Below are 12,834 nucleotides of genomic sequence, written 5' to 3' on the forward strand. Positions count from 1 at the left end.
TCAGAATTTGGTTGAAATTGATTGCTGATTAATTTTGAAGCAATTACAGTACAACAAAACCAACCAACAGAGGCACTGTTTATTCATTTTTTCACTAAATTGAGAAATAAAAAATATTGATGGTTGATCTACATCCACAATTTGACAACTCCTTTGGGCAATACTATTCTGATTAATATTAAATTATCAACATTTAGATTAATATTTTAAAATATATATATAGAGATATGTAACGAATGCATAAATCAATGAAAAACTAAAGTACAGTAATTATTTCCATTTGGTGGACAAAAGAAATGTAGTCAAAACAACTTCCTTGTCAAGTATTGTAACGCTGGGGTACAAATATTTATAACTTTATTGATAGTTTACTTGTACAAGATGTACATTCATATTTTGTGACTCAAAAAGGGAATGGGGCAAAACAAACAAACAAACATGATTCATGTTTAAGCATGCTAGCAAATGAAATGAAAAGCATTGTCACGGGTACAACAAATTCCACTTTTAAAATTCAACCATCCCTGAAACGTTTGTAAACTTGTACACGCTACATTAAGTTTTTTGTTTTTTGTTTTTCTTCCCCTCGAAACAATGCACCACACCCTGAATAATTAAAAAAAAAAAAAAAAAAAAAGAACATACCAAAATAAATGAAAAAGCAAGGTAAAAATGTACACTCGTAGTTCAACTGGTTCATTTTTCATAGACTTTTGGACAAAAAAATAAATAAAACACGCATATGTTTAGTTTAAGATGGAGACATGAACAATTGTAATGATGTTGAATAGAAAGTGGGCGGGGCATGTAGACCTTGAGAGGGACTGACACAGCTCTGACAGCAGTTTGGAAAACAAGAGTCATAATCCAAAAGATTTGGGGAAATTAGCGATGAATGTCACACACAACATGCAAAGTAAAGCTAATCGTTTCGTAAACAACCGCTTGGTTCAGATGTCACTGCTGAGTTTCAAAAATTGTAAATCGTCATAAATGTTGTTTTCGCTGAACACACTGGAGTTTACGTGAAATATGGCACCCTGTCGTTCTTCAACGCGACAAAATGTACACGCCGCCTCCAAAAAAAGGACGGCAAACCAAGTCAAAACTCCCAACAGTGCATGAAAAAAAACAACGTAAAATCATCACGTCTCTTTATTGACTAACTGCTAGCTGTTTAACTTTTTTTTTTTCTCGCTATTTACAGTATTGCACTTAAACTGCACACCATTGCATTTCAGTTTTACTGATGCCTTCATATTTTCAGAATTACAATAAACCGAGAATAGAAACACAGTGCTTAACAAATTTATTTGACCACCTATCATAAAATCAAAAGGAGCACATCCAGCGTCATGGAGGAATTTCTCCACGTTTGAAGCGGAATGAGGAATTTCTGAGCAGAATCCGCATGTTACAATTAAATCTAAGGGGAACCCTGGGCTTTTTTGAGAACTTGGAAGTCAAACTTAAATTCAAACAGTAAAACTATTTTTCCAATTACAGTTTTAATTCTTCATCAATAAATTACCATGTGCTTTTAGTCTTTTGTAAAATAGTACATTTGAAAATTCATGAATAACAATAGTAATGATATTTTTTGTGTTAAAAATTTGGTTAAGGAACTTCTTCATACTGGTTTTATCAACCATGACAGTGGCACAATTAGGGCAGGTGAGGTATAACCTTACATTGGTTGGTGGTCGAATACATTTGTTATGCAATGTACAACGCGTTTACCCTTCTTCCTTCTCTTTTGTGGATCACATGACTCATATCAAATCCCCACCCCACCCCTGTTTTTTTCTTTTAAATTTAATAAAGTAGCATCTTGCTTGTAGTGCCATTTGTAAACACCCACAACATACGAGACCTGAAGTGCAAAGGCGATCTTCACTTCTTCACCCGGGAAAGAAAGAAATGAAAGCCCGAGAAGGGAGCAGGAGGAAATCTGAAAAAAGAACTAACAAAACAAAACCAAAAATGTGGAAGTTGTTGCTTTTGTTATATCACAAGTCCATAAGAAGAAGAGAAGCGGGGACCAGGGGCCGGGGCCTTTGCGGGCAGGGGTGTACAGTATGTGAAGGTAATGGCGAGCTTTGCAGGAAGGCCTCCATGCAGAGTGGTTGCAAATAAATTTGTTAACGGCGGACAGGAGGTCAGGACGGGTGGGCTGTGGAGGTGTGCCCCCAGTGCTCGCCGCTGCCCCCTGTGCCGCCCGCCCAACCCAACCGTCCTCAACTCTGCCCGTGGCCTGCCACTTTAATCGGCACTAAAGTCCTCAGTGTGTGCCGGGCCCTCAGACAGACATCCACATGTGTTTGTACGGTCCCTGGGATGTGATCTGTGCCTGGAGTGGACTGAGCCACTGGCCCCGCAGAAGTCCTGCCTGTTGGGCGAAAAGTAAAAGGTGACTTCATTGGTATTTCATTACCGCTTCGTTGGAAAAGTGGTTTGTTTTGGCAGCTGGTCTTTTGTGACAATTTTCTCGCTCCCCTCCGCCCTTTTTGTTAAAAAAGTCTTCCTCCAACTGTTCCTCCCCCCAGAAAACATACACACTCTCCGATTCTCCCCCTTTCTCGCTCAGTGTTTGTGTTTAGATTTAGCTGTGAGTGTCACGGGCCTTTCACAGGCGCAGTCTTGTGTGAGAGGCCATTTCGGGCCGGCGGTGCGGGGGGGGAGGGGGTTAAAGGTGGGGAGGGGCAACCCGCTGGGGTCAGAGTCCCAGAGCCTCGGCGTGTTTCCTTGCCTTGAGTCGCAGGTCGGCGATGCTGGAGTTCTTGCTGTTGCTTTTGGCGGCCGCCGCCACCGCCGCCGCCGCTGAGGCCGAGTCGGCCAGCGAGGCGATTGGTAGTCCGAAGGGAGGGGGCGGGAACATCAGGTAGGGGGCGTGGGCGGCCAGGTGCGGGTGCAGGTGGGGGTGGGAGTGGGCGACGCCGTCCAGCTGGAGTTGCGCTTGAACCTGCGAGAGCAAAAAAGTAAAATATTGCGGGTTAGAACAAGAGCTGTGTGCTTGCAGGTCTCTCACAGGGATGTGCAGACTTTTCCTCCGAGGGCTGCATACAGACAAATGGAAGGATGTAATGTTGAAACTTTGCCATTTTGAGATTCTTTGCCTTTCATTAATTCATTAAATATGCCAAACCGCTCCCTCAAGCAATGATGTTGTTTATACTGCTACATTGTCCCTTTTTGCCAGTGATAAGGAAAATAGTTCAGGATTTTTCAAGCTTTTAGTGTGGGCCACAGCCGTGTATCCCACAAGAATAGATCCACCCCCAGAGCTTCGCATTCAGAACCAAAACAAAAACTGTATCGGACTATTTTCATATGGTGGGTATGATGACAATTCCCATCCTTAAAGTGGCCTGCAATGACGGAAACAAGTGTGTGTTTGTGTATTTAAATCTTTGTGTAATACAACCATTGATGTCACTCTTTTTTTTTCTGTGGACAATTCTCATAGTGTGGCTCTTCTTTCACCCTGACAGCATAGTCGTGAGTGCGTGTGTGTGCATGTGGGTGAGTGTTTGCATGCATGTGTGTGTGATGATCTTAAGTTTCACAGTGTGACACAATTAAAATGTAACCTCAAATGTTACCCCCTCAAAGCTGTTGCTTACCGTTTGTTTTCTATGAAAACAGCCAGCAGCCTCACCCAACCCTCCAGTGCCCTTTTTTCTCTCATTTCATTCTATATTTTTGTCTGTGATTCTAAAAGTTACTGAATCATACCGATCTCTCCCACTCTTGCTGTCATAAACACACATGCACACACACGCATTCACACGGGAAATTGTATCGTCCACAGTCAAAGCCTTTCTCGGGCCCAGAACAGATTTGCTTAATTCAGTCCGCCGTTATACCCTTGGAAATATGCCGTCTTGTTATGCTGATTATGTATTCGATTGCATAAATAAACTATTTTTTGCACTAAAAAGATACTCACATATTTGGAGTTATAAATATTTATCCAGACATATTCCTGAGTCAAAAGCGGCGGAGGATTATTAAAAAAAAAAAAAAAAAAAAAAAGGAAAAAGAGGCCACAAGGAGCATAACATATCTCTTTTCACATTCTGGGCAATTATTTCCTATAAGAAGGAGGTGAAAATGAAGCATGTGCTGACTTCAGAAGAAGAAGACGACACTGCCATTTCTAATGTGTCTCAAATTGCGCATGGAGAACTATTTGGCGCTTTGCTTCTCCAATCCAAATAGAAGCTTTAACTTGACAATGTATGTTTTTTTTTTTTTTTTGTTTAGCCTAAAATGCTGAAAATGAAAATGGAAGTTGGAAACTGTTACCAGTTAGAGTTGCTTAGCACCTCAAGGGCAAACAAACATTGTGACGAACTCAGTATCAACTACAATAAGTCACTTTCTGGGAGGGAGGCGGCACCACCTAAACAAAAAACAGGTGGTCCAACTGTCTGACGAAATACAAAAAAAAACATGATGAACATTTGCTTTTGTTGTTTTGAATAAAACCCCAAAACAAAAAATTTCAAGATACTACATTCTTTCCAGTAGACAGCGACAAAATGCACACTCAACTAGTGAATGTTTTTTCTGAATGGAAGTTTAGATTCTAGATAGGAGAACTGCATGATGCATAGGCCTATGTGGCTTTCTTTTTTTTTTTTTTCATACCAATCAAAAAATAGTCCTCGAAGACTTCAGCATCTAAAGGATTAAGTGCTTTAACTTATAGTTTCACGCTGTCCTGGCTGCTCTCTACAATCAATCAAAATATTATTTAAAAAAAAGCAAAAAAAACCAAACATGCTCTTGGTCCATAACACACAATAATAATATGTTTAAGGTATAAAAACAAGAAAATCAAAACACATTTACCAGTATAAGCAAACCTTTTTATTTAGTTGCGTAACTTTTATCTAGTTGCATAACTTTGCGAAGCTAGAGCTATGGCGCAAAGACTAAACTTGTCACGATAGACAGAGAACAAAGCAAAGTAAACTAGCTGTAACAAAGTGAAATCTCTGTCCTTAGCTGCTTAGGACAATCATGAATCAAAACATGCCTTGGAACCATAACAGACAACACCAAAAAACAACAATAGCCATCAACAGTAACAAAGTATGTCAGTAATTTCCTTGGACACGGAGGGTTACGTATGCTTAGTCAACAATGAGTTTACAATAATCAGAAGGAAACTGCCTGTTTTCGATGCAACCAGGCAGCTGCGAATGGGAAAGATGACCCTTGACACAGGAGCCTCTTTTGCCTTGTGGTACCCAACCAAAATTTGAATTCTGACCAAGCTTCAGATACACTTACGTGAAGTAAAAACAAAAGTAGAGCCTTAGTCGCCAATGCGCTTTCAGCCATTTATTGAAGAAGAAAAACCGTCCAACCAGTGGCGTGCAAAGCCCATTGCAAGCCCGGGAAAGAGATTTTATTGCATATTGATAATGTTTTCATTGAGGGGAGGGGCAAGAGGGAGCTGTGGTTATTACCCCTCACGGAGATGCCCTGGGCTGTCACCCCATCAGCCAACCAACCGACACACACACACACACACACACACACACTTTCCACGCCACGGCAAACACACAATGAAAACTCTCTCAAGGAGCATGGGGCTAAACTTAACTAACCGTGTGGTAAAAGGCCAACAGGACTGAATCCAGACTGACTAAAGACACATATTAACATTGGTGTGTTTGTGTGTGATTTTCCAGTTTATTTCTTATTTCATTTTCTTTCATTATGTTTACATGCTGTACACTGAAAAAAATAATGGTTGAATTTACTCAACTTTATTTGGTCAGGTGGTTGCACGAAATAAAATCATCTGTATCCAGAGAGATTTTTAAAGTCGATGTTCAGTCTGCTTAAAAAAATCAATCTGGATTCAGATGATTTTATTTCGTGCAACCACATGACCAAATCGAATTGAGTAAATGATGCACAGCATTTTTTTCAGTGTAGACTACGGCACTATTTTTCCTTACTAAAAGCATTTTTCTTGCCAGCTGGAACAAATCATCAATTCATTTCGATTCATTTCAACGGGAACAGGTAGCTTGAGTTACAAGCTCAGAAGACAAATTAAAACTGTATATCCACATCCAAAACTGAGCTACTGCACGAAACAAGAAAATGCTTAATTTTTGGTCGTATATGATTAAAATGTGGTGAACTAATGTGATTGTCCCCTCTTTTCCTAAAAAAAAAAAAAAAAAACTACAAAGTGCAAACGCATGGCTAGTAGTGCGGTTCACCTGTATGTTTTTGTTCCCCTTCCGCGCGTTTTCTACACTCCAGCTTTTACTCTGTTTGCCGAGCATCTCTCAGCATGCAGGCCTCACACTCCTCCTGCCAGCTCAACCTCGATAAGCGTCATTTCGCTTTTCTACCCCTCCCCGGCTTTCATCGTCTCTTTCATGTGCTCACTCCTGCCGCCCCACTGGCCTAATTAGGCCGCCGCATGTCACAACATAGCGGGCGAGAGGGCCGAGAGAAAGTCAGAGAGAGAGAGAGAGAGTGCGGCAAATGGAGGATGATGAAGTCCGCCGTCGACGAGGGGGTAAACGGTGCGGAATCGCTACACACAAAAGGGGTAAACACCACTTCCTCCATTGCTTGACATACATCAAGATCAAGCTTTTTCTCTTTCATTGTTGATATTTTGTACTAATACGCTTTTGATTGATTGCACTCGGCTGCTCCGACAGACCTGCACTTAATCATATGTTCCAGTTCTTGTTCTGTGGTTATTATCACATTTTTCCGCTTTGTCATCAGTGGCATACCACCTTTGTCGCAACACTACGGTAAAATAATCAAGTCAATTTCCTGTTCTGTGGTTATCATCACCACTTTCCTCTTTGCCCTCACCGGTGTACTGATTTTGTCACTAGTCTTTTTCATCAGTACAGTGTTACATTGACTGCATTTGTAGAGTTGAGCTGCTGAGTTGAATTTGTTCCAATGCCAATCCATAATAAAAGAGAATGGAAAAAAAAAAAAAGTATTAACTACTGAACGTTGCAACAATAGCATGACTGAGTGCAACTACAATTTTTCATTTACTTGCGCATATGTGACCAATACATTTGCTGATACTTTTTAAAATTCTTTTTAAATGTTGTGTTACTGACAAACGTCTGCTCCACACTTCCGCCCATTTATCATTAATAAAGTGAAAATGAGTGAAAATGTGAATATGTACTTCACAAGTGAATTGTGTGCGCCCTTAGATTTTCAGGTTAGAGGCCACTGTGCTCCCAGTAAAAAAAAATAAAAAATAGTCTGGAGCCATGAATATATGTGTACCGACCCACTAAAATGAAGAAAAGGTATTTTGTTGTGTTTTTCCAAAATTGCAGCCTTTGCGATTTGAAAATTGCATTCTACTACATTTCAATTTGTTTAATGGTTCAGTTAGGACTGACATGGCCCACCCGGTGCCGGTTTCCCGCCCCACTTATATTATGCATTTCACAAGCAGGGACATGAGCCTAGAATACGACCTGTTTTGAAGGACCATAGTGTGTTTCGACCGCAGGGGCTATTGCCTAAATTTAGTTCTATGGTAAATTAATCGACCCTCAGCACTGTCAAGGGCTTACGAACTTCAGGATGATATCTGTAAAATTGAACATATCTGATTGGATGACATCGCTAGCATTTTATGTGCACTGGTACCTTAATTTACAATCGGTTCATCACATGAACGAGCTTAGAATTCATTTTACTCACTGTCAAATCAATTTTCCCCATTGAAATGAATTGAAATGCCTTAGATGCATTACAGAGCCTCAAAAAATGTCACAGGACAGGAGCCTTTTGATTACAGGAACTACACATACCAAAGAACTTAACGTTCCTGGAACTTGAGGTGGACATTGACATTTTGAACTGGACAATGAAGTATCATCTCCCCTCCTACGCCACATAAAAAACCCTTACAAGCGGTTTGTATGGCCTACCTGTTGGAAAGGCATCCGAAGGGCCCCCATGTTGACGTAGGGTGCCACCCTGCAAGCGTCCAGGTGACTGCCGCTGCCCAAGATGACCCCTGGAGAGAAGGGAAAGATGTCTGTCAGACAGCCAGACAGTTGTTGTTATGTGAGATGGGAACACTTTAAAATTCAAAATATTTTTTGAATTGATCAAACAAAAAATAGAACAAAAGGCATCATTTCAAAATTTTAAATGTCAAAAAAGCAACAATTACCTTTGTGCATCTGGTTTTCTTGTTTTCGACATTTTGCTCTTCTGTTTTGAAACCAAACCTGCAATTGGGAAAAAAAAATCACCATTAGATAAATTAGCAAAAATAAAATGACCCACAAATGCTATTTTTTTTCTTGTCATTTGAGGAGAACAAAGCGGTCAATTCGAGCATTTGATCTGGCCCACCATGCAATTCTTCACACCTCAAAAATCATCCAAACACGCACAAATCTTTTTCATAAACTTAGTATATATATATATATATATATATATATATATATATATATATATATATATATATATATATATATATATATATATATATATATATATATATATATATATATATATATATATATATATATATATATATAAAACCTCTGCTTTAATGAAAATACTTTAAAACCTCTGCTTTAATGAAAATACTTTGGTGATCCTTTGTAGGAAGTCACTTTTGTAGCAGAAGTTTCAATTAAGGCACATCAAACTGTCAGGAAATTATGATAGATGTAGAAAAATGAATAAAAGTACTTCATAAAAGGAATTTAAAAAAATGTAACGACAAAATTAAAAGTGAGGTATTATTACAATACAATACATTGGTAGAAGCAGGACACACTTTCCCATGCTAGGAAAAATATATCCAAGCCGTTGCCTGCTGCTGTGTGCACATTTACGAGAACTGCAGCATATTACTGTTTTTGAAATGAAATATCAAATCCTTGCAAATGGTGGAAGGTTAACGAAAGTGTTCATTTGAAAAGGGTGTTTCATCTTTTTTTTAAAATAATGCTGGATATTGAAATAAATTATTTGAGACGCTGTGCAATTTTGACAACATTTTTAAATGAAGGGAAATGAAATTCAGAAGTGAAAATAGCGCTCTTGCAGTTTTGTGGCTGCTCTTACGTGTGGCTGCAGGCGATTATTAATCATCATCAACCTAATTTGTCCTCATGAATAATCTGAACTAGCCCCGCCCCCTCGGACCCCCGCCATGATGATCATTACGCAGATAAGGAATTAACGACCGGCTCAAAAGACGATAATGATAGAATCGAACAACGTAACGGTCAATCCATTTTCTGGGAGGGAACAGACGGAAGATAAGTGGAAAACAGTTAATTTAATCAGGATTATTATTGTTATGACGCATGATCCTTCAGTGTTGAATATGACTTGCACGGTGTAGTGCGAGCTACAAGGCTTGGGACAGTTATTTCTTCATTAAGGACCACTCAATGATATGCCCTAATCTCATTTCCGCTTTGATTTAGTTATTTATTTATTTTGTGTGTGTATTCTAGACAGTGAATAATGAGATTTAATTTAGCACGACCCAACATAAATGCATTAGTGGCTGCCTCTCATAACTTTGAATTACGTCCACTGACAGCTGCTCTCACACGAAAACGACAACAACGAAAAAAATGCACCCAAAAACTTGAAAAGGAATGCATTTGGTTTTGTCTCAAAGGGGAGGACAAGGCCCCCCAAAACTTGCGCACATTATTCAGCGCTATAAATACATAATACTTACATACATAATATAATGGTGCGTGAGTTCGACAAGTGAGTTATTGTTAATACGCAGACTCTATACACTACAGTGGTAGGTATGGTCACGCGTCCTCACGCCTCATTCATGAAAACGTGCCTCATTTTATGATGTGTGAAATTAAATCAATAAGCAGCAATGCATGTGTGTGTGATTTTGCAGCGTGTGGTATGCAGCACGAAGTATACTCTACACAACACATTGTCATTTGAATCTGCCCTTGAGGAATTTTAATCGGTATAATACATCTAGAAGTAAAAATAAAAACAAGCATTACTTAATATATTTAACATTATCAATAGAAATTCGACATGCTCAAATTGTGCTCGTGCATTCAAAATAGCGATTGTTTTTCTGTGTCCTAAAAAATGACACATTTGCCTATGCGAATCACTGAAATCTGCATATGCTATGTAAATATTTTCCCAGATGACGTCACCTATTTTGCATAGTGCCTGCGAAACACTATAATTTTGAACATTTAATAACAGATGCTTTTGTTTATTTTGTGTCGAGGGCTTTTTCGCGCGAGTGCGCAACCTGCTTGTATTAAAACTCAAAACTCCCAAAACAACACATTTGTGCCGTCATGTTTTTTTTTGTTTTTTGGGGGGGGAAGAGAGGGGGTGGATTTAATACGACTTTATACTGAAAAGTCCCTTCTGCATGATAATAACAGCAATCAAATTTATACTGTTATATAGAAGAAGCATCATGGGAAAATAATAAGGCTCATATATATGGATAGCTGTCGTTGTCTTTTCGCATATGGTAATGACTGAAACCAATTCGCTTCCTTTTGCTAGTTAGCGATTGAGGGCCCTCCCGGTCCGCCCCCACGCCAGCGTGCCATCCACTTCGTACCTGCACGCGGGCCTCGGAGAGCCCGAGGCGCTGGCTGAGCTCCTCGCGCATGAAGGCGTCCGGGTAGTGCGTCTCGTCGAAGAGGCGCTCCAGCTCGTTGAGTTGCTCCAGCGTGAAGTTGGTGCGACTCCTGCGCTGCTTCAGCTTGCCCTGCGCGTCCTCGTCCTCCGACTTGACCTCCTCCTTCTTGTCCTTGCTGCACTCGTAGATGCCTGCGCGCACGCCAATTCGCGCACAATCAACGCAATGTCGGGAATGCACCTTGTAAGCAACGACGATTCTAATTGCTAAACCAACTCGGGTAGATCGAGAGTGTTCATCATAATTAATAATATTTTTACATCAGGTTTGTATATATAATTTTGATTAATGGGGTTTTAGTTTAGACATCAACTATAGTCTGTATAATAACTTTTTTCTTACAGTTGAGCATTTACCAAAGACAGTCGAAATGTCTTACGCGCAAATTATGTTGTTGTGTTTTGGCACAGGCTTTTGAAGTGACAATTATGTTAATTTTCATCATGGTTTTTTTTTGTTGGGGGGGCGCTTGTTACGCTGTATATTTAATGGAACTTTCTGCGAGTCAAATCGAGACCAATAATTACATGTTAATTGAAACAAGGACCACTTAAGACGTTGTACTGACAAGAAATATAATCACCGTTAATATTAATATCGGTTACATGTACAGTGAACAGATATAAATGTACTGTGTCTTAAAAGAAAATGTAATTAAATGAACGAAGAAATACTAACACATTAGTCATTATGCATTGTTTTAAAAATCATTAAAATGTCACATGGTCAGCTGTTTGGCCATAACATTTATGTATTATGTTCAGTTTATGTAAAAAAAAATACAATAACATAAAAATAATGCAATGGCTAAATGTTAAATTTGGTCTGTTTTCTCTTATTTTACAATGTGACATTATTTGACACTTTCAGTGGATTTTCTAAATAAACTCGGAAATAACTCTTTCGACCAAATACACCTTATGTTAAAGTCTGAGAGAAAAAAAACGTAATTATCATCGGTTTGATGTATTGAAATAATCGAAAAAATCGTTAAAATCATTATAGTAACAAATATCGCGTCCGCCACCCAAAAATGTGAGATTCACGTCTTTTCTCCTGCAATTTTTCAGCGCCCTGCGCGCTGTGCCGGGTTCGAAAAGCGCATCAACTGCAGTCTGATTTTTGGAGGGGTGCTCGAGCGAGACGGTTACCTTCGGCGGGCCGCGTGACGTGGAAGTCCTTGAGCTTGTCCTTGTCCAGCTCCACATGATCCTTGTAGGCGTGCAGCGGGCAGTGGGCGCCCTCGCTGAAGTCGTGCTCGGCCGGGCTGCCCAGCTCCCGCGGCCGAGCCAAACCGGACGTCTCCAGAACCTCCCGGTACGTGATGGCCTCCTTGCTGCTCTCTTTGCTCTTCGCTTCGAACGATTTGGACACGAACGCCGTCAGCTCTTCCATGACTCTCCCTTCCTTCTTTTAAAAATCCGCCCCCCCCCTGACCCCGATCCTTCTGCTCCTCCCGGGGGTTGGAAAATAATGGAAAATAAAAGAGCAAAAAAATAAAAAATAAAAATCCACGCGGTGTGAGAGCTCCGTGCTGCCTCGCAGTGAATGCGATGAGAGAGTGGGAGTGGAAGGAGTGGAGGTGAGATCACTCCTGCTGTTGTGAGTGTGTTTTGGAGAGCCAACTATTTATACCACCTCAAGACCACCCCCCTCCTTTCACACACACACGCACACACACTCTCCTCTGCGTCTGGTGCAATTAAAGGCCTTAGCTCCACTCCACGCACAATTCAACTTTCAGCAAGCCACCCCCTTTCTCCTTGCCCCTCTCTCTCTTGCTTTTTACTTCTTTATTTCCTTTTTTCTTAACTCCACTAATCAATGATGAACTGATGGAGACGATTAAATAGACTAAAGAAAAGGGGGTGGGGGGGGTCATTAAAAATGCCCACCATGACTCTTGCTACATGGTCATTAATTACGAACACACACACACACACACACGCACACCCCCACACACCCCGACACACACACACATACACGTACACACACTTCAAAATAACTGAACGATTACTACCCTTTTATTTTCTCTTTTTTTAAAAAAAAAGTCTGGTGCACCAACTTATTTCTTATTTTCTTATATCACTCTTTTTTTGTACTGTCTTGCAATTGTTGGACCAGTG

General features: G+C 40.1%; 1 protein-coding gene across 2 annotated transcripts; it reads right to left on the reverse strand.

Annotated features, from left to right (window-relative positions):
• Positions 1 to 335: 335 nt before the first annotated feature.
• Positions 336 to 12,294, reverse strand: shox (shox homeobox). Of its 2 annotated transcripts, XM_086051636.1 has the most exons (6): positions 11,860 to 12,294; positions 10,628 to 10,839; positions 8,207 to 8,264; positions 7,959 to 8,068; positions 2,750 to 2,962; positions 336 to 2,389 (listed from the first exon to the last, which is right to left on the reverse strand). In XM_086051636.1, the coding sequence occupies exons 1-6, from the start codon at positions 12,101 to 12,103 to the stop codon at positions 2,300 to 2,302; spliced, it is 927 nt and encodes a 308-aa protein (XP_085907762.1). In that variant the 5' UTR covers positions 12,104 to 12,294; the 3' UTR covers positions 336 to 2,299. The 2 variants fall into 2 exon arrangements, with proteins under 2 accessions (XP_085907762.1, XP_085907763.1); XM_086051637.1 differs by having other exon boundaries at positions 2,253 to 2,962; positions 7,959 to 8,047.
• Positions 12,295 to 12,834: the final 540 nt, after the last annotated feature.

The sequence above is a fragment of the Filicampus tigris genome, chromosome 14, assembly GCF_054856515.1.
Source record: "Filicampus tigris isolate MCC_2025a chromosome 14, RoL_Ftig_1.0, whole genome shotgun sequence".
Taxonomy (NCBI): Eukaryota; Metazoa; Chordata; class Actinopteri; order Syngnathiformes; family Syngnathidae; genus Filicampus; species Filicampus tigris.

Bases quoted from the DNA above. Each gene is read 5' to 3' on its own strand.
- shox (XM_086051636.1), bottom strand. From the start codon at position 12,103: ATGGAAGAGCTGACGGCGTTCGTGTCCAAATCGTTCGAAGCGAAGAGC. The intron at 10,840-11,859 runs GTAACCGTCTCG...GCGTGCGCGCAG, and splicing joins CGTCACGCGGCCCGCCGAAG to GCATCTACGAGTGCAGCAAG. The intron at 2,390-2,749 runs GCAAGGAAACAC...TTCGCCCAACAG, and splicing joins TCGCCGACCTGCGACTCAAG to GCAGGACTTCTGCGGGGCCA.